Source organism: Urocampus carinirostris, chromosome 5, assembly GCF_059441175.1.
Source record: "Urocampus carinirostris isolate Australia breed hairy pipefish chromosome 5, RoL_Ucar_1.0, whole genome shotgun sequence".
Lineage (NCBI taxonomy): Eukaryota > Metazoa > Chordata > Actinopteri > Syngnathiformes > Syngnathidae > Urocampus > Urocampus carinirostris.
The window spans coordinates 15,010,049-15,037,423 of NC_142353.1; the positions used below are offsets into that span (position 1 = coordinate 15,010,049).

At 40.4% G+C, this 27,375-nt stretch overlaps 1 protein-coding gene across 1 annotated transcript in view; it reads right to left on the reverse strand.

Moving 5' to 3' along the window:
- Nucleotides 1–1,819: 1,819 nt before the first annotated feature.
- fam222aa (family with sequence similarity 222 member Aa) overlaps nucleotides 1,820–27,375 on the reverse strand; it is a 110,675-nt gene continuing 85,119 nt past the window's right edge. Inside the window, exon 3 of the mRNA XM_088335908.1 lies at nucleotides 1,820–7,107. Coding sequence (XP_088192034.1) covers nucleotides 5,645–7,107 — 1,463 coding nt within the window. The 3' untranslated portion in view covers nucleotides 1,820–5,644. The remainder of the gene's footprint in view (nucleotides 7,108–27,375) is intronic.

Here is a 27,375-nt window from a genome sequence, read left to right on the forward strand (position 1 = left end):
AGAGTATTGTTTAAATCAAGAATTTTCCATCAACCCATTCATTGCCATTGACGACCATAGACAGCAAAGATCGATTTTTGGGGGGCGGGCAGTGTATTTGTTAGTATTGTTGGATAAGCCTCTCAGATAATAGAAAGAAGACTTGATCTGACCCATTGCTGACCCGTTGCTCTTGGTGCCTTTCTTTCTAAAAGCACTTTTGCAGACATTTTTCAGTTCGAACCAGTCGGGTCACATGTTGGCACATTGAAGAGGCTTAGCTGCCCCGCCCCACGTGGGTGGACATCCAAGATTATATAAGGCTAGGGACTGTTTTAGATAAGTGTGTGATAAGTGTGTGTTTTGTAGAAAAAGGCTCGACAGCTGTGTATTCATTCTTTCTGGTATTGAGTCGGTAGCTCAATTAGAATGTGCCGTCTCCTTGTTCTCATTTTAATAAAGCAAGCATTTAAGATGAAAGAACCAGGCTAAGGTTCAGGCCGAGCCGTTGGTGCTGAAACGTGGGACCTCATGCAGTTTTTATGGACGAATCTCTCATTAGTATGTGCTTTTTTGGAAAATGGTCTTTCTTTTCGTTAAAAATTAAACATTTTGTTACTGTTGGTATTCGTACTTGCCAGTGTTGAATACTCAAAAGTTAAGTACTTGCACTAGTCATGGTCTTGAAAAAGTGGTATCGAGCATCGCTACTTTTAAAGATTAAAGTCAGTACACCAGGTGTTTGGACCAATATCTAGCTTTATTTGTAACTTTCACAATAGAACAAGCTTTGGTAGATTGCAGAAGCCAAAAAATATGAGGGGTTTACCGCTTCCACAAGTTGGTCTACACATTTTCTTCTATTTCTTTCATTTTGGGGCTATTTTAAAGCAGTTTAGGGGGTCGGCTTCAACGCGAATATATACGATAATTTTTAACTAGATTGTTACAAATTGCAACCTTTTTGTTGTCAGTAATTTAGTGTCTGTGAAAGCAAACAGGCATGTTCCTATAAATGTTTTCTTTTCTCAAACGCTAAGTCCTTTACCTCACAAAGCGCCTTTGAGCGTAGGAGTCGGATTTGGGCACAACACCGGCTCGGGAGCTTTTATACCCGTGGTCCACACGAGAAAATGATGAGGAAGCGGAACAGTCGCCGGCGTCTGTTTTGCGGGCATACCACCGATGAACAGCGGGTTGGCCAATTTTGCGCATTTTCCATCGCGGGCAACCACGGGCAAAAAAAAACCGCAAAATTTTACCCGCGATACAGACGCAAACGGCTGTGTGACCGGGCCGTAACCAAAGAAACCAGTACTATCTTTTTCATGTAGGGGAGCAAACCCCTGCCCCCATAACGGCCTGGATGGGCACCGGCAGGCTTTACTTGCCCAAGACACACCACAGGAAGTTGTGCTCACATGACCCAGGTGGTTAATGTTTCTGTGAACTGTGATTGGTCACTATTTTCTGTGAACTGTGATTGGTCACTACTTTGTGGCTCTGTACATTCAGGAATTACAAGATATAACAATAGAAAGCTAACATTATTTCGAGAAATGTTTAGGAATTTCTGGGGCTTTGGTCAAAAAAATATATTTACCAGTATTGGAGATAACTTAAAAGTTGTGTACTTGTACTGTTTACCTTCTTTGAAAGTGGAATCAAATATCATACTTAAACAAAAAAAAGCTTAATTTTTGTCTTTTAAAAAAAAGTTTTAATCCCGCTTGAAAGTTTCGGCTTGAGTACCGACAGGGTCCACCTTCGTGGTGACATACACACAACCTCAAAGTTTAGAAAATGACTGGTGTCAAAGTCAAGACATGGACTCTGGATATGTTCTTAAAGAAATTTATTTTACACCTCAAAACAAAAAAAAAGGAGAAGGGTCAGGGATGTGGTACATTGGGAATGTATTGACAACTGTAGTTTACATTTTTTTTGGTGTAAGCTCAGAGAAAAAAAATGTTCATACAGTCATAGTAATTGCACTTTATAAATCTAGACCGACGCCAGTATTTCCCCACAACAAAGCTCCGGCTCTCCGCTTGATTTAACAAATTGAATTTAGCAATGAAATTCTACTGACAATAGAAATGCTAATCAAGACCACTGGTCTGCTGCACTGATCCAATTCCTCTCTTTCGCCTGAACCCCACAAGGCAATAACACATTGCAGTAATTTAAGTGCAGTACATTCAAGGGAATCTCACAGTCATAATAAATATTTCACCGCTCTGAGTCGTCTCGTTAAGACTGGCCCGGGCTAAATGCTTCCCGACCAAGAGTGAAAATCAACGAGGGAACCCAAAGACCCTCGCCTCATTTCGTCTGACGCCAAAGGATAGCAAACGATTGTTTTCAATTTTTTTTTATCTGCACGACGAGTGAATCGTCTCTCAAAAGAAATAGGACTCCCTTCCTTCCCGGCTTCCTGATGACACCTGACGGACAAGGCAGATGTGACAGTTACACATACAATTGAGATGCGATAAGTCCTCCGTTAAAAAGGAAGACGAATCAGCAGAACATTTTCTGTACATTACTCAGATACGTATGACTTTATGGGGATGCACTCCGATTGAAATGTTCAAATAACAACCTGAAAATAAAAAAAAAGTCGGAGGCTTTTGAAGAGCTTAAATGCACACGTGCACAATCGGGTAATCGTGTTCAGCACAAGTAGACGTATTGTTATTGGCGATAACACTGAGATTCACATCGGTTACTGTAACATTTCTAAGCGTTTTTAATAACAGCTTTAAGATTGATCATTATGAAGGAGTATCAGAGGGACACAGAAAATAAATCTATGATGAAAAATGATAAATGTTTACGAGAAAAGTTGTTGATTTAAAAAATAAATATATAACATTTCCAATTCAATTCCTTAAATATTTGTTTACTTTGTTGCTAAATGCCAAATGTTAATGCATTTGAAAAATGTTTTAAAAATTACTTAAAGTGGCAGCCATCATGAATACTTTTTCTTACAACAGTTCTGTGCTCACCCACAAATCATCATCACCTTTTAACAATGTTCTTAATGGATTATGATTTAAGGAATAAAATCCACAGATTGCTTTATATATCTCAGTTTTCCCCTATTTTGCTACTTTCTGTCCACTGAAAATAATATCACATGCTTTATACTGCTTCAGTACACAGTGGTGGGCTCTCAGGACAGTCAAGGCTTCTCTGTTGGCCTAAAGAAATATCCAAATCATGTTATATTTACCCCCTTGAATACTCAATCAATACTTTTAAATTGTCTTTCAATGTCCTTCAAGTGCTTTTCCCCTGGCTGCGTTGCTACCAGATGTCTGCTTTCATATTTTTCATCACAATTCAGCCATTACAGGGTCAGAAATCTACCATAAGGCCTTCACAATCTAACATCATTCTCGATAAAGCTGTTGGTTTAGCCATTCGGATTTGGAGCTGGCAAAGAAGAGATTTTTGAAGGCGCAACAAAATGTCAGTGATTTCGCAATCTATGATTTGCTAAGGGGTCGTAACAAACGTATCACAAAAAAGGGTGGGAAAAAGCCGCTGTGTCTACTGCTTCTGTAGAATAGCCTTTTTTAAACTCAGATTGAAAAAAAGATTCGATGAGGATAGGAAAAAACCTCTTGATAGAATTAAAATAAACGGAAAATCCTTACAACAGAGGGATTGAAATCTTCTTGAGGAAAGAAAGGAGTATGAGTTTTGTGCACAAATGTAATGATTTTGGGTAAAAATGACTATATTCTGAAATAATATTGTTATTTTATGAGGTTATTGTTTATGCTTTGTATGATTTATAGCCTAAAAACAGATATTGAGGATTGGATTGATTCAGATGTACAGGGATCAGAATGGAGATTTTCATTTTCAGCTGAAATAGCCAGCGTCCAGGAATAAACCAGGGCGGAGCCGCGGAAAATTCTGATCCCTGGATGTAGCATTGCTGAAGGCCTAGGTGTGAAATGCATAACCCACCACTGTCAGAATGTATGTACACCATGAAAAGTTGCCATCTGAGCCTTTAGCAATTGTGGTCTCATTTTCATTTGACAGCAGGAGCAGAATGGCTTAATGGCTGAGATGGATAAAACAGGCGGATATCGTGTTTTAATCAAAATGCAGTGTTTGGACTAGTAGGGGCCAATCCTATTTTCCTGAACTTAATAAGACCCATTTGATTCCTGTCTTTCATTCTTGAGTGGACAAACCTATTATTTCAAGTGGGTCAGGCCCTTGTTACACGGTTTACCGTGGCCAGACACCCCTTGATTTATCAAGTGGGCAAAATAATGAAATTCAGAAAAGGTCAGATCAGGAAAGAAAAGATCAGGAAGTAGTGGGTTTGGGCAAAAAGCCAATTGTTTCCTTTTCTGTGTCAGCCTAACACTCCTTTATAAATGATCAGGATAGTTTAAATGCAACTCAGCATTATAAGGTATTATTTTATAAGTTTTACTATTGCTGAAGTCATTTTGAAAACATTTATTGTATAACAGACAACACTTAGATCTTATTTGGAGTTATTTCTCCATAGTGTTCTTTATCGATTTTCCAGATGGTCTGTTGTTTAGCTGTCGGTTGACTTGTTGTTTTTGACAGCACCTGTGCTTACCGTGCATTAAAAATATGGAGATTCACTTTCATTTACCCCATGAAATAATGAACCCTCATGCAATTGGACTGTTGATTACATTAACAAATTCAAACGCTTCGTTGTCTTTTAGCCGCCTTGAATATTTCAGTGTTAGTCCGGAAACAAGATCTCCTAAAGCGGGTTCTTACAGAACCAAATCAGTAATGATGCCTCAAAACAGGACGTAGAAGCTGCACATTTGCTTGAAAAAAAAAAAACATTTCAACCTTAAAAAACAAGTGGAAAGAACAAAGCATCAGAGACACTTTTCCCCATAGCAGCCAATGCATATAATATACCTACGAATATATAAAACAACATAAAATAGGTTTCAAGTTTTTCAAGTTTCTTAAATATATCATATCCAAACTACCCAATTCCAAACTTCAATGTTAACAAGATTCAAGCAGTGCAATTTATGTATCCATTATAACAGCAATAATCATTAATAATGCTCTATCCTTTTCTAATCGGACTTGATGATTCTTTTGCAGAAAGCTCGACTCCTGGCTTTAATTTCACTGAGTCTGTCTTCACCCATTTGCCCGTGGTTCTGGATGTCAAGAGCAGCCCTAACTTTGGTCCTTTGACGACCTTTTCAGTGACAACCTACACAGTAGCTTCAGTCTTAGTGTTTGAAGTAGGGAGAACAGGTGATGTTCACTTCATCTCAAGCTATGATCCCGTTAAAAGAAGAACACAACAAATAATAGTTAAAAGTTCAAGCGAAAGTAAAACATCAGCAAAAGAAATGATGGAGAAATAAATCAACGTAAAAATCCTATTGGCAGACTGCACGATCGGGAGAATCTTCAAATCGCTTCTCCTCCCCAATTAGCAATCGCTACCGCCCTTTTTCTTATTTGGAATTTTCGTAGCCTGGCTTGAAACGCCTTCGATTGGGTCACAAGAGTTCTTCTCGGTAGAACTCCATTAAAGCAAACCTTGCCCACCCTTTCTGATCTGTCCTCTGAATTAAGATATTTCTTTACAAATTCACAACTTGATTCGGCACCGCCTCTATCTGTAAACCGGGAGGCGGATGTGCGCGTGCTGGTGGTCCAACAGTCGCGGCACCGACACAGTCTCATAGCCTTTGCCGAGCATCTGCTCTTTAATGCACGGCGGGTGGATGTCGTTGATCAGGTATTCCAAAGACTGCAAGCTGCTGCTCAGCACAGACGTGTTGCACAAACTCTTGCTGGGCAGGCTGCAGCACAGGCGGCCTCCACTATCGATAGCGGGATGGAGGTGATGATGATGGTGGTGGTGGTGATGATAAGGGTGATGTGGGTAGCCCACTTCTCTTTGGCCCGTGGCCGACCCACCGGCGGAGGAGACGAGAAGCTCCTGAGGATTATAGCAGTCGCTGTCGGGTGTAACTAGGACACTGTTCCATGGGGGTGCGAAGTATTGACCCACAGAAAAATTCCCATGCATCCCCATGCAGTTCAAGGGGGAGGAGCTAACTTTGTCTAGCCCTCCTCCGCCACTAGCGCTTGCCGTCAGGTGGTAAGGTCTCGATGAAGACGAGGACACCTGCCCCACCGCCATGCTGCTGACGGGGATGCAGCTTTCAGGGGATTTACTGATGGCCCCTCCCCCTCCGCTGCCCCCGCTATACATTCGTAGTACCGCCTGATGCTGCTGCTGTTGTTGCTGATGCTGCTGCTTCTGCCAGAGGATGTAGTCCATACTGTCGGAGTAAACCCCGTTCTTGACCGTCTCGGCATTTGGAGCCGGCAGACCAGGACCCGTATATACCATGTTGGCCTGTGGGCCTATCCCCACGACGTAACCCCCACTTGAGGAGCTGGAGGACACCCCCATGACGGCGGTTCCCTGCTTGGAGGGGCTGGGATTGGAGGGTGGCGCACCTTGACACACCTGCTGCAGCGCCTGCGCTTGGCAGTGCTGGTTGATCTGGTAAATGATACTCTGGATAGAAGGGAGGTTGGATTGCGCAGGGAGGGCCAGGCCACGCCCCCCTGGTACAGGAATCACTGAGCCAGCTACAGTGACATTTGGGGGTACTGACAAACTGGGGCCCTCTGGCGGCTTAGCCGGCCCGGTTCGATATCCCATCTGACTGGGGCCAGTGACTAAAGTGCTACTAATGGGAGGGTAGGGGGCAACGGCAATGTGAGCTGGAGAGAGCTTAGTCCGTCTGCCCTCAGAATTCTTGAGAACGCCTTTAGATGAGACAAAAGCAGGAGTGGATGATGACAAGGGGGAGGAGGATGACTTGACGATAGCGAGCAAGCCATGGTAGCCTCCAGTGTGGAAGTGTGGGTAGGGGCTGTAGCGCTGGCCGGTGGTGTCGTATCCATTTACTGTCCGGTTAAGGTGCTTGTGCTGGGGAACCCTGATGTTGGTCGGGAAGATTTTGATGGACAGTGGGTTGTTGGCTGTCTTTTGAGCATAGGCATCAAGCTCGGCCGCAGTTGGGTAGCGAGGGGAATTTGGAGGCACCACCAGGTCACCTGGGGTACAAAACACAGAGGAAAAGATGAGTGACGATCAATTACATCTTGAACATTCTCACTAGTGCATGTCTATCTATCTATCTACCTTGGCCATATCCCTCAAGAGGGGTGACCGACAGCAAGACAAACACATACAGTAACAAAGAAAATAAAAGGGAGAAAATTAGCAAAAAAATACACACAAAATGTTTTGGACCATGCCCAACCCAATTGCCCAAACACTCAAACAAGTCAGGCATCGAAGTTGGTCATGCTTTCGTCCCTCCAGATGAAATGGGACACCAGAAAGCAGCCATGTCGCTTGGGTCAGGGTGACACAACACACTCTTTTGTTCAACAGCAGGGCCCGACAGCTTTCACTGGTTTACCCCTGCCGCATCATACGGGTGCCCAGCCCATCCTTAAGAACGCGTCCACAATCTCACTATCCTTTCACAACACCTCTCCACTCCTTCCTATCACCAACAAGAGCTCTAGCTTCCATTATATTTAGACCTCTTTCCTGCAGTGCACTCATAACACCATCCATCCACGTCAATCGCGGCCTTCCTCTTGGTCTCCTTCCATTGACTTCTGCTCTGTAGATCCTCTTCAACATTCACTCCTCATCCATCCTCTCCATGTGTCCAAACCAACCGAGTACTCTCTTATCAACACGCTTGCTCAGTTCCACGACTACTCCAGTTCTGTCTCTCACAATTTCATTTCTCAATCTATCCAATCTTTTCACTCCTAATATACTCCTCAAACACTTCATCTCAAAAACATTCAATTTCCTTCTTAAATCTGCGTTCAGGCTCCAAGTCTCTGCACCATGCAACACAGTCGGCACAATCACACTCTCAAACAGTCCCCTCTTAACATCCATAATCATACTCTTGTTGCTCATCACTCTCTTCAGAGCATCCAAAATCTTGCTTCCTTGATCCACTCTGTGGAGTATCTCGCACTCCATTCCACCAACTGCAGCCACATCACAACCCAGGTACCTAAAGCTTTCAACTTCTTCCAGCACCTGTCCATGCAACCTGATTTCTAACGTCATGCCCACTCCATCATGTGAACACTTCATAACCTTACTCTTCCCAACATTGACACATAACTCACGCCTATCACATACTCTTCCAAACTCCGTTACCAACCTTCTCAATGTTTCCTCAGAATCAGCCACAAGCGCTGTGTCATATGCAAACAACAACTACCTTACCTGCCACACTGTTCCACTGTTGTCCATCATCTCTACACCTCTGCCAAATACTCTTGCATTCACCTTTCTCACCACAGCCATGGTCACATCACACACCCCTGTCTCACACCAGTCAACACAGGGAACCACTCACTTGTCTCACTCCCCGCTCTTACACATGCTCTGCTGTTCATATATAAAATCTTCAATGCTTCCAACAACTTTCCACCCACTCCATACATTACCATCACTTGCCACGATCAATTACATCTTGAACATTCTCACTAGTGCATGTATCGGTGGCAAAGAAAGGCTCAATATAGTGAACCATTTTTTATGAGATTACAAGTGGCACTCCAGGACAGACATTTAATGCGGATTGAAAGAGAAAAAAATCATATTTTCAAAATAGGAATGTTAGGAGAGGCTAAAACATGTATAAGGTAGTGCTTGAAGACTGGCCTAAGATGTTAGTGCATCAGAACAATAGTGCAATGAAAAAGTAGTATAATTACATATAGAGGCAAAACATTTCTTAAATAAGACAAGAAATAAATGAATATCGTTTTCAATACAAGGACAAGATACGTGTATTTTTTTCAGTCTTGTGTGCTTGTTTAGGGTGGTAATAGTGGTTGAGAAGAACGTCTCTGAGCATTTTAATCCTTGATTTAAGGGACCTATAGAGTCTGCCAGAGGGCAACACGTCAAAGAGGTGGTGACTGGGGCGAGAGAAGTACCTTATATTGCTATTAGCTAGGCTGTGGTATTGAGAGCAATGTCCTACAGATAGGGCATAAAGCAGCCAATCATTTTCTGGACCGAGTTAATAGTAAACATGATGAAATGCTTCACATTCATTCTTTAACGAGTTGATGCATTTGTCTTCTTTTGGTACCATTCTTGCACTAAGAGTTTGCAAATATGAACACTGGACCGGAGGGATGAAACCACTCATGTTAGTATAGCAGAAATACATTGGACACATGACCAAAATCAAACCTCGGTTGTTTACCATTGGCATGAAATCAAGGGGGAAAAATATGTTTTTTTTTTAACACCAAAAGAAAATTATGCACTGATAATAATTGTGGCTGGTTATGCACACTCTGAAATATGTAAAAAGAGGTTTCGTTATACTTTTTGCAAACTGTGGCCCAAGGGCCATTTGCAGGGCCAATCTTTTAGCATTCAATAAGAATTATCTCAATTGTGATGACACAGTTGCTGACTGGTTAGTACATGCCTCTTTAAAACAAATCATATAACATTTCAGTGGATTTTGATGTTTTTGGGAAATTAGAGTTAAAAAAAAATCAGAGTCACTTTTGTATCCTTCCGTTTTTCTCAGAAGATGTTTGGAGACCTCTTATGTTAATGAACCATAAGTGCGTCCACTAAATTCACTACATTGATGAATTAAAGTATTTATATTTGTAGGCATTTATCTGTTTAAAATGTAAACCCATGGTAATAACATTTACTGTGACGATTAGGGGTAAAACCTAAAACGTCAAATCATTTGTATATTCTAATTAGGATTGCTGCTTCATTAGAGATTTCTTTTCCCATCTTATTAGGACTCCCTTGCTGAGAAGATATTTTTAAAAACTCATTCTATCAAAAGTCTGGAACCGTAGGCAGTGTTAAATCCGTGCATTGTGGTTTAGTTCAAACTGTTTTTAGCAACAAATTAGGTTAGACGTAGAAACTAAGGCTGTTCAAGTGGGGTAGCACGTTTGAGAAATGTGATTGTTAAAGTCCAGTAAATGAGCAAGACTGATTTGATCATCTTTGGTGTGTCATTCTTGGAAACATCACCATCCCAACACAACTTAAGGTACATGTGCATAATAAAATAAAACCTAGTAATGTGGTGTTATCGGAAATGTGGTGATAAGTTTATTCTGTTTTTAATAATGAACAACTGCAAAGAAGATTGCATGGGACGCCAGTTAGTTATTTTGACTCTTATTGGCCACTGTTGACCATTATGAACTGTTTACTCTTAGCCAATCATGTAACTGTTCTTTAATATCCACACCCTAAAGCGCAGATCTGCTTTTGTAACCCAGGGGATTTTAGGGGACAGTGTGTATTGAGTGCATCCTAGTGGTACAAAAACTTTCATTCAGTAAAAAAAACAAACCAGCAAAAAACACTGATATCAGTACTAGTCAAATATACATGAAGTGTCATACCAATGTTAAATTATATATTAATAAAGATCATAGGTCAAGAAATTTGAATTTCTTTTACATAAGTGGAGTTCCGACTTAAGTCACTGCCATGTTTGTCTGCTGTATTGCTGTGGTACTGGTTTTCGTTCGCATAAGAAAACAATGTCATCTAGTGGTCAAATATTAGACATGCAGGCTTCAATAAAAAAGAAAATGCTCTGGAAGGGCTTGAGAACAGATTAGGAATTTGGCATTGTGAAATTACTTGTATAGTTCTACCCTGTTCTCCTTGCATGTGATGATTTCTCTCATTTGGAATATTTACTAAACTATTGATACTAAATTTATCAACATTGTACTAATAAGCAAGATTTGAACACTAGGGGTGGATCAATCCAAATACTGTACCAATATTATTGAGACTAAGTAGGTACCTAGATCAAATCAATACTATGGTCCTAGGATCGATATTTCCCTCCTCCACCAATTTTCTCAAAGCAGCTTCTCTTTAGGGCAGCCCTTCTCTTCCTCAAACCAGCGTTTTCGACCTATTCCTTAAGTTTATGCCTGATTCGTGACTGCCAGGCACACTTTTATCACGAGCCTGCTACTACATCCTCCTGCCTTCCAGGCAGAAAAGTGGGCCCAATCTATGTGCCCACCCTGATCACCAGAAGCTGAAAATGACAGAGCCAAAGCGCAACGCAGTGTGGTCAAGTGGTCTGCTGGTGTGGCAACAACGTTGAATTACATAAACAAATGAAATAGCTCACCCCGTGGAGAACAACGAGCTGCAACCATAATTGTAAATATGTTACTGTTCCTGAACAAAAGTGTAAAAATCCATTATCACCATCGCAACAGAGCCGATGAGAGAAAATTGACACTTTAAATTGCTGACTTTATTTTCAAAATATTGTGTCGTTTTGTTTCATGCTGTTAAACTTTATAATGTAATTATTTATTAAAAAAGGAAATATTTTAGTGCCTAATTCTTTTTACTGTTTATCGCAATTACAAACTAAATCAAGGGGAAAGGGTAAAATTATTCAATGATCATTACATTTCTCATAATAAGCATCAGTCTCGGATTGGTATTAGGTGATACTACCCTGTGTTTACTAGTACCGGATTGGTAACAAAATTCCATGTATCGCCCACCCCTAGTGAAGACTTCCTTTGCTGTCATAAAAAAACGGCAAAGATTTAATACAAAGAATAAAAAAGGTTCAGCAAAAGTATTTACTGTAAATGTTATTTGCTGTTTTCAATACCGAATTCTCCAATCCGAGAAATTCAAGCAGAAATGACGACGGTGACTCTGAATAGCAACACCCTCTATCATTGGACAGGAAAATGGTAATTTTGGAAAGAAAAAAAAAAGATCATGAGTCAGTCTTTGGAGGCTGGTCGTGGAGGTGATGGGCCACATTGAAATGAGATTTAAACAACATTATTCAGGCAATTTCATGGCTACTTACCTCAATGCAACAAAAAGTGTGTGGGTGCTCGTGGAGGGAACTCAATTTACAAGCGATATATCAGCTGCCACAAATGACTTGCGACCCCTATGTAAATACATATTTTTTATGCAAAACACACACCGACACACACCAAGTGGCAAGAGCGCGCTGTCAGCAAGCTAAAAAGTAAGCACGGGTCGTAGACTGTGACGACGACTCACGCCATTTCTTTTCCAATTGCAAAATCGTTTAAAAAAAAAAAAGGAACTCCACAGGCAAATAACCTCAACCCTTGCTAGGCTTCCATTACCGATCGTACGGGAAGTTAATTTCAACGACCTAACAGGTCCTTAACTGTGAAAATGAGTACATCTAAAAGATCCATATCATAAAAGAAATACATTTGAACTTTGATAACAGTGGGTGATGGCAGTGGATATGCTGAGCTGAATTTTATAGGTGCCATCTAATTCAGAATCCCCTAATCTAGAATTCTATTGCTGACATGGTAAAATACAATACAGTATATCACAATATTCTAAAAGTTAAGTTATACTTAATTGTATATCCCTTAATCACAAATAGTCTTAAAGGGCTGCAAGGACGACTATTTGAACATCCCCTGTTCTGAAACCCAAATAAAATCATGGTCTGGATTTATACTCTTTTTTTTTGCATTTCTAGCTGTTTTGTTTTTAAGGTGAACTGAAAGAATAGAACATTTTAACCCAGCTATGGTGAATGAACCAGTTATAATTAGGGGAATTAATTAATTCTTGCAATTCCCTCTTTTTTATTCAAAATAAACCTTACAAACACAATCCAACACCTATTCTCACAGCAAGACAGACTATTTAGAATACAGCCACAATATTAGCAATCTACAATGCCGTTGTTGTCTGCTACCAGTGAGACGATCCGGTTGGAGAAAAAAAAGCCATACACAATTTAAACTGTTGAAAAAAAATGTATAAACTACCTGCAAAATGTCTAAGTTGACAGGTATGCAATAGGAATGGGACGAAACATAAATGCCACACAACGACAATCCTCATGAGATTTATTCCATGAGGACAGACAGAAGCATAAATATAAATTTTAAAAGTTTTAGAAGTTATACATTACATGCTACGTTCCGGAATGCTAATTAGTAGCTAGCAGCTGAGACACCTGCATTAGCTGCTATTGTCTGCATCGCAAGAATTTGCATATGCAATGGTATTATCGGCGATTAGCAGCCACATCAGGACACGAGTTTCTAAAATGACGCTATTTGGAACAATTTCACAAAATATGCTTTGAATTAAGGCATGGAACAGGAGATATTAAGCCTTAGAAACAATCTAATGATCTTTTCGGTTTTCAAGAACTCACAATCATGTTGAAGGACTTCATGATCAAAGATCGTTACAGTCATCGCTCATTTTTTGCAGGGTTGCATTGCAAAAATGTCCCGCATCAGTCAAACCCCAAAGTAGAAACCTTTATTTATATATTTATGAATTTATTAAATACTTTATTACACATTAAAACCAAAGAACAAACCCAATTCACAGGCTCAAGTATTTGTTTAACAAATAAAAATACCATACTTTCTCATTTAATTTGTTTTACAAATAACTTCTTATGATTTTGAAAATAATCTTTTCACTTTATTGCTCAACAGTTTTGATGAAGAATTTAATCCACTTTAGACGATACTTTGTCGCCATCTTGAAACGTTATAGAAAACTACATTTACATCCTGGTCAGCAACCCAATATGTTAAAGAGCCATACAGTGGTGGATTCCCCCCACCCCACCCAAAATAAAAAAATCATGTCTGAAGCAGAAAAAAAATAAAAGCCTTTTATGAGCTTTATAAGAAAAGAAAGACTATATTATTTGGAAAACTAAAATAATCGGTCCTGTTGGCGCTTTTACAGAAACAATATATTTTTTCCATTATCAAACCTTTTTAACAAGCGCCAAGGAGCCACTAGAGAACGTCAAAGAGCTGCATGTGGCTCCAGGGCAAGTTTAGTGGGTCAAGATGTACAACTTACTTGGCAAAGAAAGCATCTTCCTCTGTGGGTCTATGTAGTGCATTTTGTTGACATGATGACTTTTAGAGAAACTGAAGTTGGAAAAGATTTGCGCACACATAATGTATCTTCGTCAAGCTGTTTTACGTACATGTACAACTCAGACCGCAATTTCATTGATGCACACGCAGACACAGGCAGTAGAGGGATTACTGTATATCGCCGAACCATAGATCAAAACAAATTCTGATTGAACCTGAACGAAACACCATTCGACAGGGCGGTGCCCTGACCTAGCCAACCTCGAGGAGGTGGCGCTCAGCTGCCCCGGTGACGATACCGCCAGATGCTTTGATGCTCTCACTCACTGTAGAAAACTGACAGGACTTGTTTGGTGTGACGCAAAGACCAAAAACACGCCGCTTTCAAAGCTCATCTCTGGTCCGCATGCAAATGGGAAAGGCAGCGTTTTTTTTCTCCCATATTTTTACTCAAGAAAAATGTCTTTGATGACAAAATGGTCCAAATGAGAAATGATTCTTGGCTTTCAGGCATATTAGGGTCCTTGTGTCCTGTCATCCTGACAAACCCCCCGCTGCATTATGCCCATCATTCCACCTAATTACTGCCATATATGACGGGAGAAAACAATATTTAAAAACAAAACAAAGACAGAACTACAGCGGTACCTCTTCATACAAGCTTAATTTGTTTCAGGATCGTGTTCGTAGCTAACGAGCACATTTTACCGATATGTAAAAATTTAAAATTAGTTAGCACCCATGGCAGGTTAATTGGCAACTCCTAATAGTCTCAACAAGCGTGTGAATAGATGTCTGTTTCTGTGTGCCCTGCAACCCTAGTGAGATGAGCGATGCAGAAAATGGATGGATGGATAATTCACCCGTTCCTAACCTCCCAAAGGTATTAAAGTGAACCCTATACAGCAATAAAACATTACCTTCTGATTACTCATTCAAATAGTAATTAAACATTTTAAAAAATACAGTACCATAGAGAGTATCCTGACCAGCTGTATCTCTGTGTGGTGTGGAGGCTGCAGCGCTACCGACTGGGGTAGTGTGAGGAGGGTAACAAGGACAGCAGAGAAAATAATCGGGACTACACTTCCCTCCATTCAGGACATTGGCCAGAAGCGCTGCCTATCCCATGCTAAGAACATTATCGGGGACCCCTCTCACCCCCATCATGGACTGTTCACTCTGCTAGCCTCTGGGAAGAGGTACTGCAGTGTGCGGTGCAGGACCACCAGGTTCCGCAGTAGTCTAGTCCCCCTGGCCATTAGACTGTTAAATGGTCAATCTAACATATAGTTAACCTAAATCTTAACGGCTGCTAATCTGACTTTTTGCACTACTGGCAGTTCTTTATAGCTTGCCACTCCTTGCACATTTGCTCTCTGCACTATTGTACTTACAGCGTTATTGTTACAGTGTTAATGTTACTGTTTACCTGACTTGTTAACCTGAATGCCCATTTTGCACATCTGGTTAGCTACTCCTCTTGCACTATCGTCACTATGGTAAAATACTATACGTAGCCATAATAAAATACAACTTTTACTTATATCTGTACATTCGAGGAAACTGTGCGGGTCAGATGTATCGACATTTCGTTCTGTATACACGTGTACTAGAATGACAATAAAGTAGATCTGAATCTGAATCTGAATCTGAATAAAATAAATAAGATGATATTAACAAAAAGAAAAGGCCAGTTTCCTATGAGCACTTACTAATCGCCGAGCAATTGGCAGAGGTTGACAGGTATAAGATTGAGAGACTGTTGAGGATAAGTAAGCACTTACTGAACAATTGAAATTAATGTTACTGTAACTTTAAATAAATATACTCGCACGTTTTTTACAGTTTGCATGTACTAACTGATGCTGCCAGGGAGCAGTCACGAGTGGTAAGCCGTCTCAAGCAGTCTCTCGTGGTAGCCTCTCGAACTGCTTGTGAACTGGATTTTTCTTTGTATTGCGAGCAAGATTTTTGTTGAAAATCAAATTTATACAGAAGTTCTCAGGTTTAGAGGTGCCGGCGCAAAGAGGTCCCACTGTATTGCTCGAAATTCTTTCAAGGGAGGTTAATTCTCCTACTCCCTCACCAAATGCATAGTTTTTCCCAGCCTGGTCCTTGCTTGTCAATAGGCAGAGAGTTTGGCTTGCCAACCTGGCTTCAAAGGGCTTCACACTTGACAAGCCACAGGGATTAGACGCCTTTCAGGCCCGCCAAACCCACCGTGGCCCACAAATGTTTCCGGTTATTAGAAATCGAGGCTTGGAGTTAAATGAGCTCCTGTAAATGAGGAGCATCTGGAAATTTCCAACCGCAGCCTACAACTTTGATATCAAACTTGATAACAATTATGGACACATTTTTGTCTGCACATGGTTTGAATTTGCTACCTTTTACAACATTTGAGAAGAAATGATCATTTTACTGGCTACTCGCCTGAAAAGTAACAGGTTAATCGCTGGTTGGTTGATTTTAAAGGTAACTATGTAGTTCTGACAACTTGACTAGGTATTGGATTGGGACTATATATGCTGAAGCGACAGTCTGTATTTTTTAGGGCCTCTTAGTGGTTAAACAGACGTCATTCATTAAAAAATGTATTGATCCAAATAATGAGCAAAAATACAAAAAATATTATATAAACGTGATTATTATAATGCTTGTCTGTTAAGAAAGTGTGTATTATTTAACCGTTAGATGTCACTGGATGTAGTACAACTGAAAATGAGTGCTAAAAAGACAAGGAAGACTACAAACTACGGTGACTCAAAGTAACCAAAACACACCATTTTTTTTTTCCATTTTTGCCCAGCTTTTTTTAGGTTTTTAGAGTAGCCAAAGGAGCGAGATGACGGACAATAAAGCCGGATTCGTTTAGCCCTTTAGGCTCATATCATGTAAAAAATAATCGCTAATTTCCCGCCCAGCCAGTATTTGAAAAAATGCATGTTTATATAAGAATTTGTGTTTTTTTTTTGCTTATTATTTAAATCACATTTGTTAAGCTCCTGGCCTAGGGGCCAAATGTGGCCCACCACATAATTTTATGTGGGCGAGAGCTTCAAATGTCTAAAAGTCAACTGGTCAAAAGAGTGTTTTGACCAAAATCTAAATTGCAGCAGAATGACAGCTAAGTGCCATTACATGCCAGTATACTTATATAAATAAATGCCAATGAGTAGAATTGGGAAATAAAAGATTGTACAATGTCCAAGAAGATTTTCTTGTTTTTTTATATTTAGTTTAGTCCAAACAAAAGTCATGTTTCTGACTTAAATGAATAATATATTCAGGGATATTTTACATTAATTTTACATACAATTTATAAGTTACATCCGGCCCTTTAAGGAGACTCATTACACCGATGTGCTCCTTGGTGAAAATGAGTTTAACATGCCTGATTTAAATCAATATTGTTTTTTTTTTTTTTCAATTAATGAACATTTTTACAGTTTTTACAACTAGGAGGTGCTAAAAAACACACAATGTCCTTTGACATTGACATTGACAATTGAAAATTGCCCATTTGTGGGAAATTGCATAAGGTTTGGTTCTGGTTGCAGAGATAGCATTCCAATTCTGTGCTTTCCACTTACTCACTAAAACATTGAAAGCATGTTTAAGCTTTACAAAGTTACTTATTAGTTACCGTACTCAAGAAATGTTTCAAACAAGTGCACCTTCCTCCCGGGAAGCACGAATTCTGTTCTCTAGTTAGCAGAGTGTGACTTATTGGTTTAGTTTTCAGCAGATCCCAGCTAAGAGCAGCGAGCAGTTGCAGTACAGATGGCGCTTCCTGATAAAACCTTGCAAGGCAGCTTTGCGCCTCTTTTGCGTGCGCCCTCACCTCCATGCAAGGTTGGGGCTTCCTTGCACCTGTGCATGCAAATAGCACGCGTGAAAGGCGTGAAAATACGGCACACAAACAACCCAAATACACAAACAAAAGTGCTTCTGCACTTGTGTGTCTCGTTTGACATCAGTGGAGCATGTTGTTATCCTGCGCTCGGCTCTCTCATGAAATGTAGGGCAGGGACAACAACAGGTGCCTGCGCCGACGACAGCCTGCAATGCCTCCTGGGCTAAATGCTTCACACTCGCTTCATTCCGACACGCGACAGCCTTGTAAGGATTAATTATTTCCCCTGAGGATGTTAGAATATGCTTTTCCCCTTTCTGAGACGGTGCAGTAACACGGGAAATGGCTTGAAGTATACTAACGCAGTGTCTCGCGACCTTTATTGCAGCTAAGACACCGAAAACAATTGTTAATAACGATTGAGTGCCCACTGAAGTTTTTTCTAATTTTTCAAGATTACATGTTAAGACACGCTATAATGTAGCCTAAGTTCACTCTAAAAGATAAATTGCTCATTATTGAATTAAATATTGACCTTTTTCAATGGATAATGTTTTTTTAAACACTACGAGACACTAAAAAATTAAAAGAATACAAAATTAAAAATGTACAAAACATCTACCATTTGCTAAATTTAGACAATCAAAACAAAGAGAGAAGACATCAATGAATGTTGCACTTTCAAGGAGAACAAGAGAGGACTGTTCAAAAAAACACTGTGAAGTTTAAAGTTTAGTTTCCACTCAAATAAGGACAGAACGGATTTTGAATTAGCAAGGAGAATAGGCGATAGCCATAACCTCAGGTAAGCAATTCCAACCTGTTCAGGTGGCCCGCACCTAAGCTCCGTCTTTTTATCATATTTCCTAGGTTGCAAAAGTGGATCCACCTTGAATGGCATGGAAATCAAAGAACAGCAAGAGTGAGGTCCGATAGTGAAAAAAAAAAACTGGCATCCTAAGTGATTTCCCTGTCAGGTGTCCAATTTTAAAAACGTACAACCCTCACAATGTCAAATTCCAAACTTCTTCTAAAAGCCCTTCCCAGAGCTCTTTCTTTTGCAATAGATCTAGGGTACAAAAGGAGATTTTCACAAAAGGGTGTGGAAATCAATAAACAGCAATAATATTGGCAAAAAGTGAAAATGATGTAAGCAGTGCATCATAGTCAAAAAAATAATCGGGCATCCTGTGCAAAGAGAGAGAAGCTTGTACATAAACAAAGATTGAGCTGCAAAAGAAATGAGATGAAAGCGCGTTATATGGAGCAATCACGTGGCGGAGAGCTGAGATGGCAGAGAGGCAATTACCGGGCTGACCTTCGTCTTTAATAATCCAGTGCCTGGCACACAATGCCCGCGTGTCAGGGCAGCGCATCTCAAAATGCCATCCCTCATTAGCAGAGGCGACTCTTTGAGCGGTCAAGCAAGGCGAGATAGCACGGTGGCAAGGGAGATGATCCGGGCAAGCCCGTTTCAAACCGGGAGGACGGTTAACTCCCCAAGCGCAACGTCCTCGCTGTCACTCTGATTGCCTCCGTGCACCGGCGTGTTTGCAGAAGGGGGGTGCTCGATTCTTAACACTCAATTAACACTCCTTTAATTAGCCAGCAGTACGTTTTGAATTCTGATGAACTCATTTTCTTGGTGTGCGTGCGCAGGGAGGAAGCCTGCTAAAGACGAGGTCCATTGGGTACAAAACAGCAATAAAGAGGGAACTGGTTAGATTAGACTGTTAGCAAAAATCCATTAAATTCTGAGCACTTCTTTCCAGTGAGGGGTCAAATTGTGTTGATCACACCAAGGCAAAAGCAGATGGTGATTGCCTGTGAGAGAGGGAGACAGGTAGGGGGGAGGTATGTAAGTTCGCGGAATCCTATCCGGAGAACCACCACAACGATTTGCATTTTAATTAGGAGGTTTAAATGTACAAGCAAAGCAAGGCGTTTTAGGAAAGTTACCAAAATGCCTTCACTTTGAATGTTAGTAAGGAGTGTCGTACAATTATGGAAAATGTTCTCTTTACGAGTGGGGTGATGGGAAATACAGAGCTACATCAAAAAGCTCTCAGCATTTTCTTTCCTACTTGTGAAGAGCTGAAATCTCCACACACTTTGATCCCAGCGGAGCAAGTAGTCAGGTCAGCAGGGAGGGAAAAAAGGCTAAGGGTAGAGGATGGTTTGGTTGACTTGCAATTAAGACAGAAAAGATGGAGGAGGTAGCGAATAGCAACCGGAGGGCAGAAGCGGCGTTTATGTGGTGGATTCAAATGTTCTTTAATCTGCCATGTTTGGCACACTTGGGTACCGTTTCTCAAGGGTTTTTTTTCTGTTAGATTGGACATTAGCGGTAGTCAAGGGTCAAATTAAGCAGGGCTTAGGAACTTTGTGGCTCAAAGAGCCCTGAAATCAAAATATTGAGATTTTTCTCAGTGAGAGCCACACCATACATTTTAAGACAAAATTTAAAAAAAGCCAAAAGGGAATTCTTCAGTGCATTTTATTTCACTGTATGACATTTGATGATTTCATAAAATGTGAAATTACAATAATAATGATAATAATGCCAGAGCCTATACCCCATACCAACAAAAAAAATTACTTATAAGGAGTCTCCATTCCTCAATTACTTAAGATCATTAAGTTCAATTTGATAGCCATTTTTTCATAAATAACGGTTTCAAAACAAGGTGTGAGCAGAGTAGAAATGTCACAAAATACTGCAAACGAGAAGGATATGGATGTATTTTCCTTCAGGTATTGGACGTGGTCACAGTTCTTACCCTGGGAATGCAGTTAACTATTCCGTTTCAAAAACATTTTTGGAATATATATTCTTCATAAATGTCCTCAAGCAAATAATTGATCATTAGTTGATGACATGTGGCCAACTAAACGCTTGAAAAAATATCCAGGAAAGGGTAGAAAACAGACATCAAAATTGAAGGTGTATTTTGATGCATCTCATTGGCTAAGAGACAGGCAAAAAAAACATCAGAACATTTCTTCTTACCACTCTTAAAATTAGAGAAGCGCAACAGCGCTCTTGTTGCTAGTAGTCAAAACATTCCCGGCCTAAATAAGTTAAAAAAGTGAATTTTATCTCAAAGTCAGATAATCATGACAAAAGCCCACCCCGCTCATGTGCTATAAAATATTTTGATGGTATCGCTCTAAAAACAAAAGCTTAGCATTTGCTCGCTTAGGAAAGCACATTTTATAATAGGGATTTCATTCATGCATTCACTATCGCTGACTACAGAAAATTTGAGGATCACAATTGATCTGAATAAGGAGCGAAACCAAGATTTTAAGTAATTAATCATGTATGTTGATTTTTTTTTTTATTTGTCAGTGTAGCATGAAAATGGTGAAAGTAGGAAGCCTTAAGAAGTCCAAACGCCAACCCAAACCCCAAGAAAGATGAAAAAAAGAAGTGTTTATTTAGGAGCGTGTAAAAAATCTACGCACTTGCATGCGCGTCTTGAATGAACTGACTGAAACTGTAATGATGACAAAAGCCAGGAGATGGCGGCAGAGAGTAACAAAGTTCTAAATTCTGTACAGCACCTTTAATATCAATAGGTTGGCATGTATGCAAATTACACAAAAACTCAAATGAACTCATTGGATTCCATAACAAATTCCACAAGACATGTCAAAAAAATAATTGAACGTACCTGTCGGTAACATTCGACTTTGGCTAAAGGTTCGTACGATGCTTTGGCCCCGCCTCCTTTTGCTATTGGATGGGGGTCATCGCTACATCCTGAACAATACCTGCCTGGGGCTAATGGAGGTGTCATCTGGCGCAGGCCTGATTAGTCAGCGATTACGGCGAGGCTAGGATTGCCGTGACAACTGCCGCAAACACAATAGGCCTTGATAGAGCCAGATGTTTGGTCCTCGGCAATTAACCCCACATCCCACTCATCTCTGGCAGCGCACTTGCTCTAATTGACTATTGCGCACACAAAGCGAAGGCTGTGGGGCCAGACCCCCCTGGACGCGGCCCCCTATTTCTGCTCCCGCCCCTCTGACGCTGAGGAGATGATAATAATAGAGGCGTCCCGCCGACTCGCCCGCCAGTCAATCAAAGTCTCGGCGCCCCGCAGGAGCTTCCTGATGAGCGAAAAAGCAGAGAAAACGCATGTACAGTAAACAGCGCCCTCCTTGGATGGGGTGAGGGCCTGGAAGTGTTGAATAGTACAGCGGTACCTCTTTATACAGGCGTATTTGTTTCACGATCGTGCTCGAAGCTCAAATTACTCATGTAACGTGCACAACTTTGCAATATGAAATAATAAAAAAGTAATTGGTCCCAAAAAATTAATTATACATAAAATAATACAGTTGAGAATAAGATGTTAACAAATTCAAATTCAAGTTTTTTGTGACTATGAGCACTTAACAGTCGCTGTAACTAAGGTTTGCGTGTGGTGCAGAGTAAGGTGTTGGCGGGTGGCTGGTGCAAGGAAGAGTGACAGAGATCGCATACCTGCCAACTTATACGTGTTCCCTGTATTTTGTACTTTTTGGATTTTAAAACGTCACGGTGTTCTACATGGTCTGCACTGGTGGGCCATCGGGGTCTACAAGGCTTTCTATGCTGGCCTAAAAGAATATCTGAATCATTTTGTTAATTACATTTTGTCCATGAATACTTAAATAATTCCAAATTGTGTGTCAACTTCCTTTCATCACTTTTCTTCCAGTTGAGCTTCCTCCAGATGTGTGTTTTCATATTTAAGCATTTAACCAATCACATTTCAGCCAATTCTTGTTGCCAGGGTCAGAAATCTACCCAGAGGCCTTCACCATCAGTTCTGAGAATATGTGTCGATAAAGCTGTTGCTATAGCCTTATAGATTTCATGGTGGCAGAGCCAGGGCCTTCTTGAAGGATAAGGGAGACATCAGTGGTTTCACAAACTATGATTGGCTAAGGGGTGGTAACGGAAGTATCACAACAAAAAGGTGAAGAAAAAGATCCCGATTCCCACTGCTTCTGTCGAAAGGACATTTTCAACCCTAATAGAATTAAAAAATCGTGCTGAAATCTGACAGGACAGGCTTGACTTTCAGCGCAAGCTTCGACGGTGATAGAAAATAACTTCTTGATCGACTTAACTGAATCTGTAAGACAGAGTAAGTGAAATCTTCTTGAGGAAATAAAGGAGGATGGATTTGAAAAACTGATTTTTGGTGGGTAAAATGTGGCTATATTCCTAAAAATAATGCAAATTTATGATCTTTTTATGGATGTTTTTGTATATGTAATGCAGCTGCAGCAGCATAAATGTTTCATAGCCATAAAATAAGTATTGAGGGTTGGATTGATTTAGCGGTAGCACTTCTGAAGGCCTAGGTGTGAAATTCATGGCCCGCCACAGAGTCTGTCTTGAAGTGAGTGAATAGTTACCGTGTTGTGTTTGAAAGTTTTATGATAGCTTAATGATGAAGATTCACAATTATTGATAAGGAGAGCAACTGGTGGAGGTTAACAGGTATGAGACTGAGAGTCTGTTGATGATCCATAAGCACTTACTGTAAACTTAGAATGTGATTGTTTTTAACTATAAATGAACATACACAAAACATTTAGAGCCCAATTTTTAATTTATTTTGCCTTTAGAGGTTTCCATGTGCAAACTGGGCGAGCTGATGCTGGGCATTTAGCAGTCACGAGTGTTGAGCTGTCTAGAGCGGTCTATAGTAGTAATCTCAGGGATTGCTCATGAACTAGATTCTCCTTCGTATCGCGGGCAGGATTTTTGTTGTAAATGAAACTTGAATACCGAAATCCTCGTGTTTAGAAGTGCTTGTATAAAGAACCACTGTATACAGCGCTCTCCTCGGGGTGGGGGTCTAGGTGAGTCGAACACGCATTCAGTCAAAGTATTAATCAATTCGAGTGCATGTGAGGAAACCCTGCTGCTTGCCACATTATCAGAAAGCCATTTTGGGAAGCGTTCATCTCTCCCACTGTTCATCTCAAGGTTGATTTTTCCGCAAGAAAAAAAAAATGTAGGCAATTATTTGTCAGGCCTCTGTTATCTATAATTGCAAAGATAAAAATCAAACCGCAATGATTTCTCTGTGGATAGAGCTGTCGAAATTCACAGCTGCTTGTGTCATCATAATCTTCAAACAAATGCATTGTCTGCAGCTAACTCCGCTCCGCCAGCGCTCAGTCGGGAATATTTATTATTGAGGAGGCTGAATTATCGATGGGATGTTTCAGGCGAGCTCAATAGGAGGAATATAATGCATGTAATGCGAACGCATATCCGTGTGGATCAAGTGGAGGTTTATTTTTAAAAAAGGTGATGTTTTCGCCAAAAATGTTCCGTCAGACCTTGTCAACATGTTACAAAGTGCAAAGTAAGATTTTTAGTAAGGTGTCAAAAAACGGTCGTTTCTATAAATACATTTTATCTAATTCTATGTAATGGTATTCTTAGGGTATCAATACTGACTTTTATAGTTGATACTGTTAACGAGTGGCTTTTATTAGTGGTATAAAAATTTTTTCAGAGGGAACTGACATTTATGAATTCATTTAATAGGCATGTGATATCAACATAGACTACTCAAGACCTGGGTATCAGGATCTGTCTGAAAAACATGTTGTTTAGAAAATCTAATCATAATATAATAGCACAATACAGACGTTCCCCTATTTTCGAACATTCAAGTTACAAACAACAGTACTTACAAACATTTTTTTCGGGATGTCGAAAAATATCCGGACATTGCTGTAAGTTAGATTTTGTAATGTGCACCTTTTTCCGAGTACAGGACAGTACTGTAGTGCGTGTAGCGCTGAGAAAGCTCACCCGGTATCCACCCCGAAAAAGAAATCCGGCTTCCTCTTCCTAGTTCGGTAGCAAATATACTGTACTGTATCTCCAGCGCGCTAAGAACTTTAAAATAGTCATTGTTTAATATCTCGTGCATCCATTCAATATGGTTGGTGTCAAGTGTAAAAAGAGGCGAGACGTTTCTTTTGAAATAAAAGTGGAATATGAAAGCTTGATGCGGTAGAGGAAATGGTCAGAACACTTTTATTCGGGCACTTTTTACAAAAGAGGAGGACCTCTTGAAGCGCATCTTCCAAGAGTAAGTTAACTTTATTTATAGAGCATATTATTTTATAAAATGTTTATTTTTTAGTACAAAACAATACAGGTTAATTATACAAGCCTTAAACACAATTATATAAAAATTAAACATAAATTCCAAACAAAATATAGCACTGAAGCAACTTATGAACAAATTCAACTTACGAACGATCGCCCGGAGCGCAAAATAAGGAAATCAAATCTTTTTTATCAGTGTTTTTCAACAAGTGTGCCGCGGCACATCAGTATGTCATGAGACCTTGGCTTGGTTTGCTACAGGAAGTTATTTCAATTTTATGTAATGGTCACAACAAATTGTGAAGATTGTATATGATGTCTCATCCTTAGTACAAGAGGTTCTGTTAAAGAACTGTCAAACAATTCATTAATCACATTTTTCGCTGTTTTTGCAGTCTTGGAATCAATGCCATTTATTTAATTAATAGTGTTAACAATCTTTATATTACTCAAAATACCTATCGTGGCTTTCATGAGGCAAAAATAATCTCCTTTTTTGCAGTTACATCACAAAAAAGTAAAAAATTGATAAAAAGGAGTTGTCTTTCCCTTGGCAGCACTGATATACATCTATTTTCAACAAGATGCATTTCTAAATACATGACATTAAAAACATTTTGAACGTAAAGGAAAATTTATTGAGCCTTTTTTTCTGTTTCAGTGTCATATTCGTGATTCGCTGAAGTTTCAATTTATTGACCCTCAAACTCGACCTTGCAAGAATTCTCCAAAATACTCGAATACCCTATTTATCAAAGCTGACACATCAGAGAAGCTCATTAACTACTACAGTTTTCCTTTGAGGAGAAGCAAAACTAATCAGATGCTGCCATGTTTACGTTTTCTCTGTGGAATTTATCTCTGAAGCCAGATGTCACCGGATCAGCCATGAAAATTAATTAGTTGGGTGGATGCGGCAACCTCAACACCTTCTAGGCTGACCTGCCTTTTATGGGCTGTCAGGGAAATTACTGGCAAATGACTCCTCTGGCTCCCACGTCCCCTTGTTTGAAAAATCACTGAACACTTTCAAACACTGGCTAAAGTAAACATCCTCTCATGCTTAAATTTCAGTGGAGACGAACAGGTGGGTCCAAAAAGGGAAAAATCTCAGCTGACATCACAATGAGGTTGCCCTCCCTGACCTGGAAAGCTTTGTAATTACAAACACTGGAATTCCTCAGTCAGGTCTCTTGATCGTCTCTGTTCCTTCATTCTGTTTTCATCCCTGTTGCCTCCCTTGATCTATCTTCACTTCGCTTTTCAGCCCCCACCTTGTCTCTCTGGGCTACCTCCCCTCTCTTCTGTCTTTTCCATCTGAGTAAGTGAGTTTCATCTGGGGTGCTCGCCGGGCGAAATCACCCCAGGGTGAACACTTTATTATCTGTAGTCAAAGCGTCACCACAAATACCATTCTACACACACAAGTGTCACTTTCCATTTGTCCACACTCTTGCTGCATTAGCCGAGTTGAGTCGGGCCGGCCCAGGGCCTCGCTTGTGCTAACAGCGTGGGAAAGCGCTCGTCCTGCATTCCTGCCCCAGTTGACATCGGCGCGGCTGACCTGCTGCCTCCCTCTCGGGAATTAAAACAACAATAACAGAAAATCTGCACCGAGATGACAATGAACAAGGTAGCTTGTGAAATGAGGATGATATTGTGGCATCTTGCGAGCTTTGTTACGATTCATGAGCTCACAGCAGGAGCGAAAGAGGCCGAAACAAAGGGGGTTCTCTGGTTCATGCCGCAAGGGTTAATTAGAGATGATCTAGCCAAGTGTCCACTAAATACCCGAGTTGTTTGGACCAATGTGGAATGCTGGAAACCACGCTGCGCCTTTTGTGGGACACCATTAGACCAAATACACAAAAGAACAGAACAGGGGTTGGCAAAGCAGCTATTAGATCCGGGTTAGAAGAGCCCTGTTTTATAAGAGCCATCATTTCTTATGTTATTTCAAAGTATCCCTGCTTTAACACAGCTACAGCTCATCAGCCAAATTTGTAGTAGTATAATGATGATCGTATTCATCAATCCAAGGCTGTATTCATTGGGGAACAGAACGTCACCCAACCTCCCTTTTGCTGATGATATTGCTGGACTGGACGTTAATAAAAAAACAAAAGTCAGGACTAATAACACCCAACATCACCATCACCATCACCATCACCCACCAGATAGTTTGAACCTGTCACCAACTTTAAATATATTGAAGTGATATCAGAAGAGGGGTCATAACCAGAAATCGTGGCCAGCTTAGCTCAAACCACAGCCGCATTCAATTAATTGACTGGTGCCAACTTTGCGGCAACTGAAACTCAGGCCAGGAAACGTCAACAGTGGATAAAACTGTCCAGAGTTGTGCCTTAGTGGT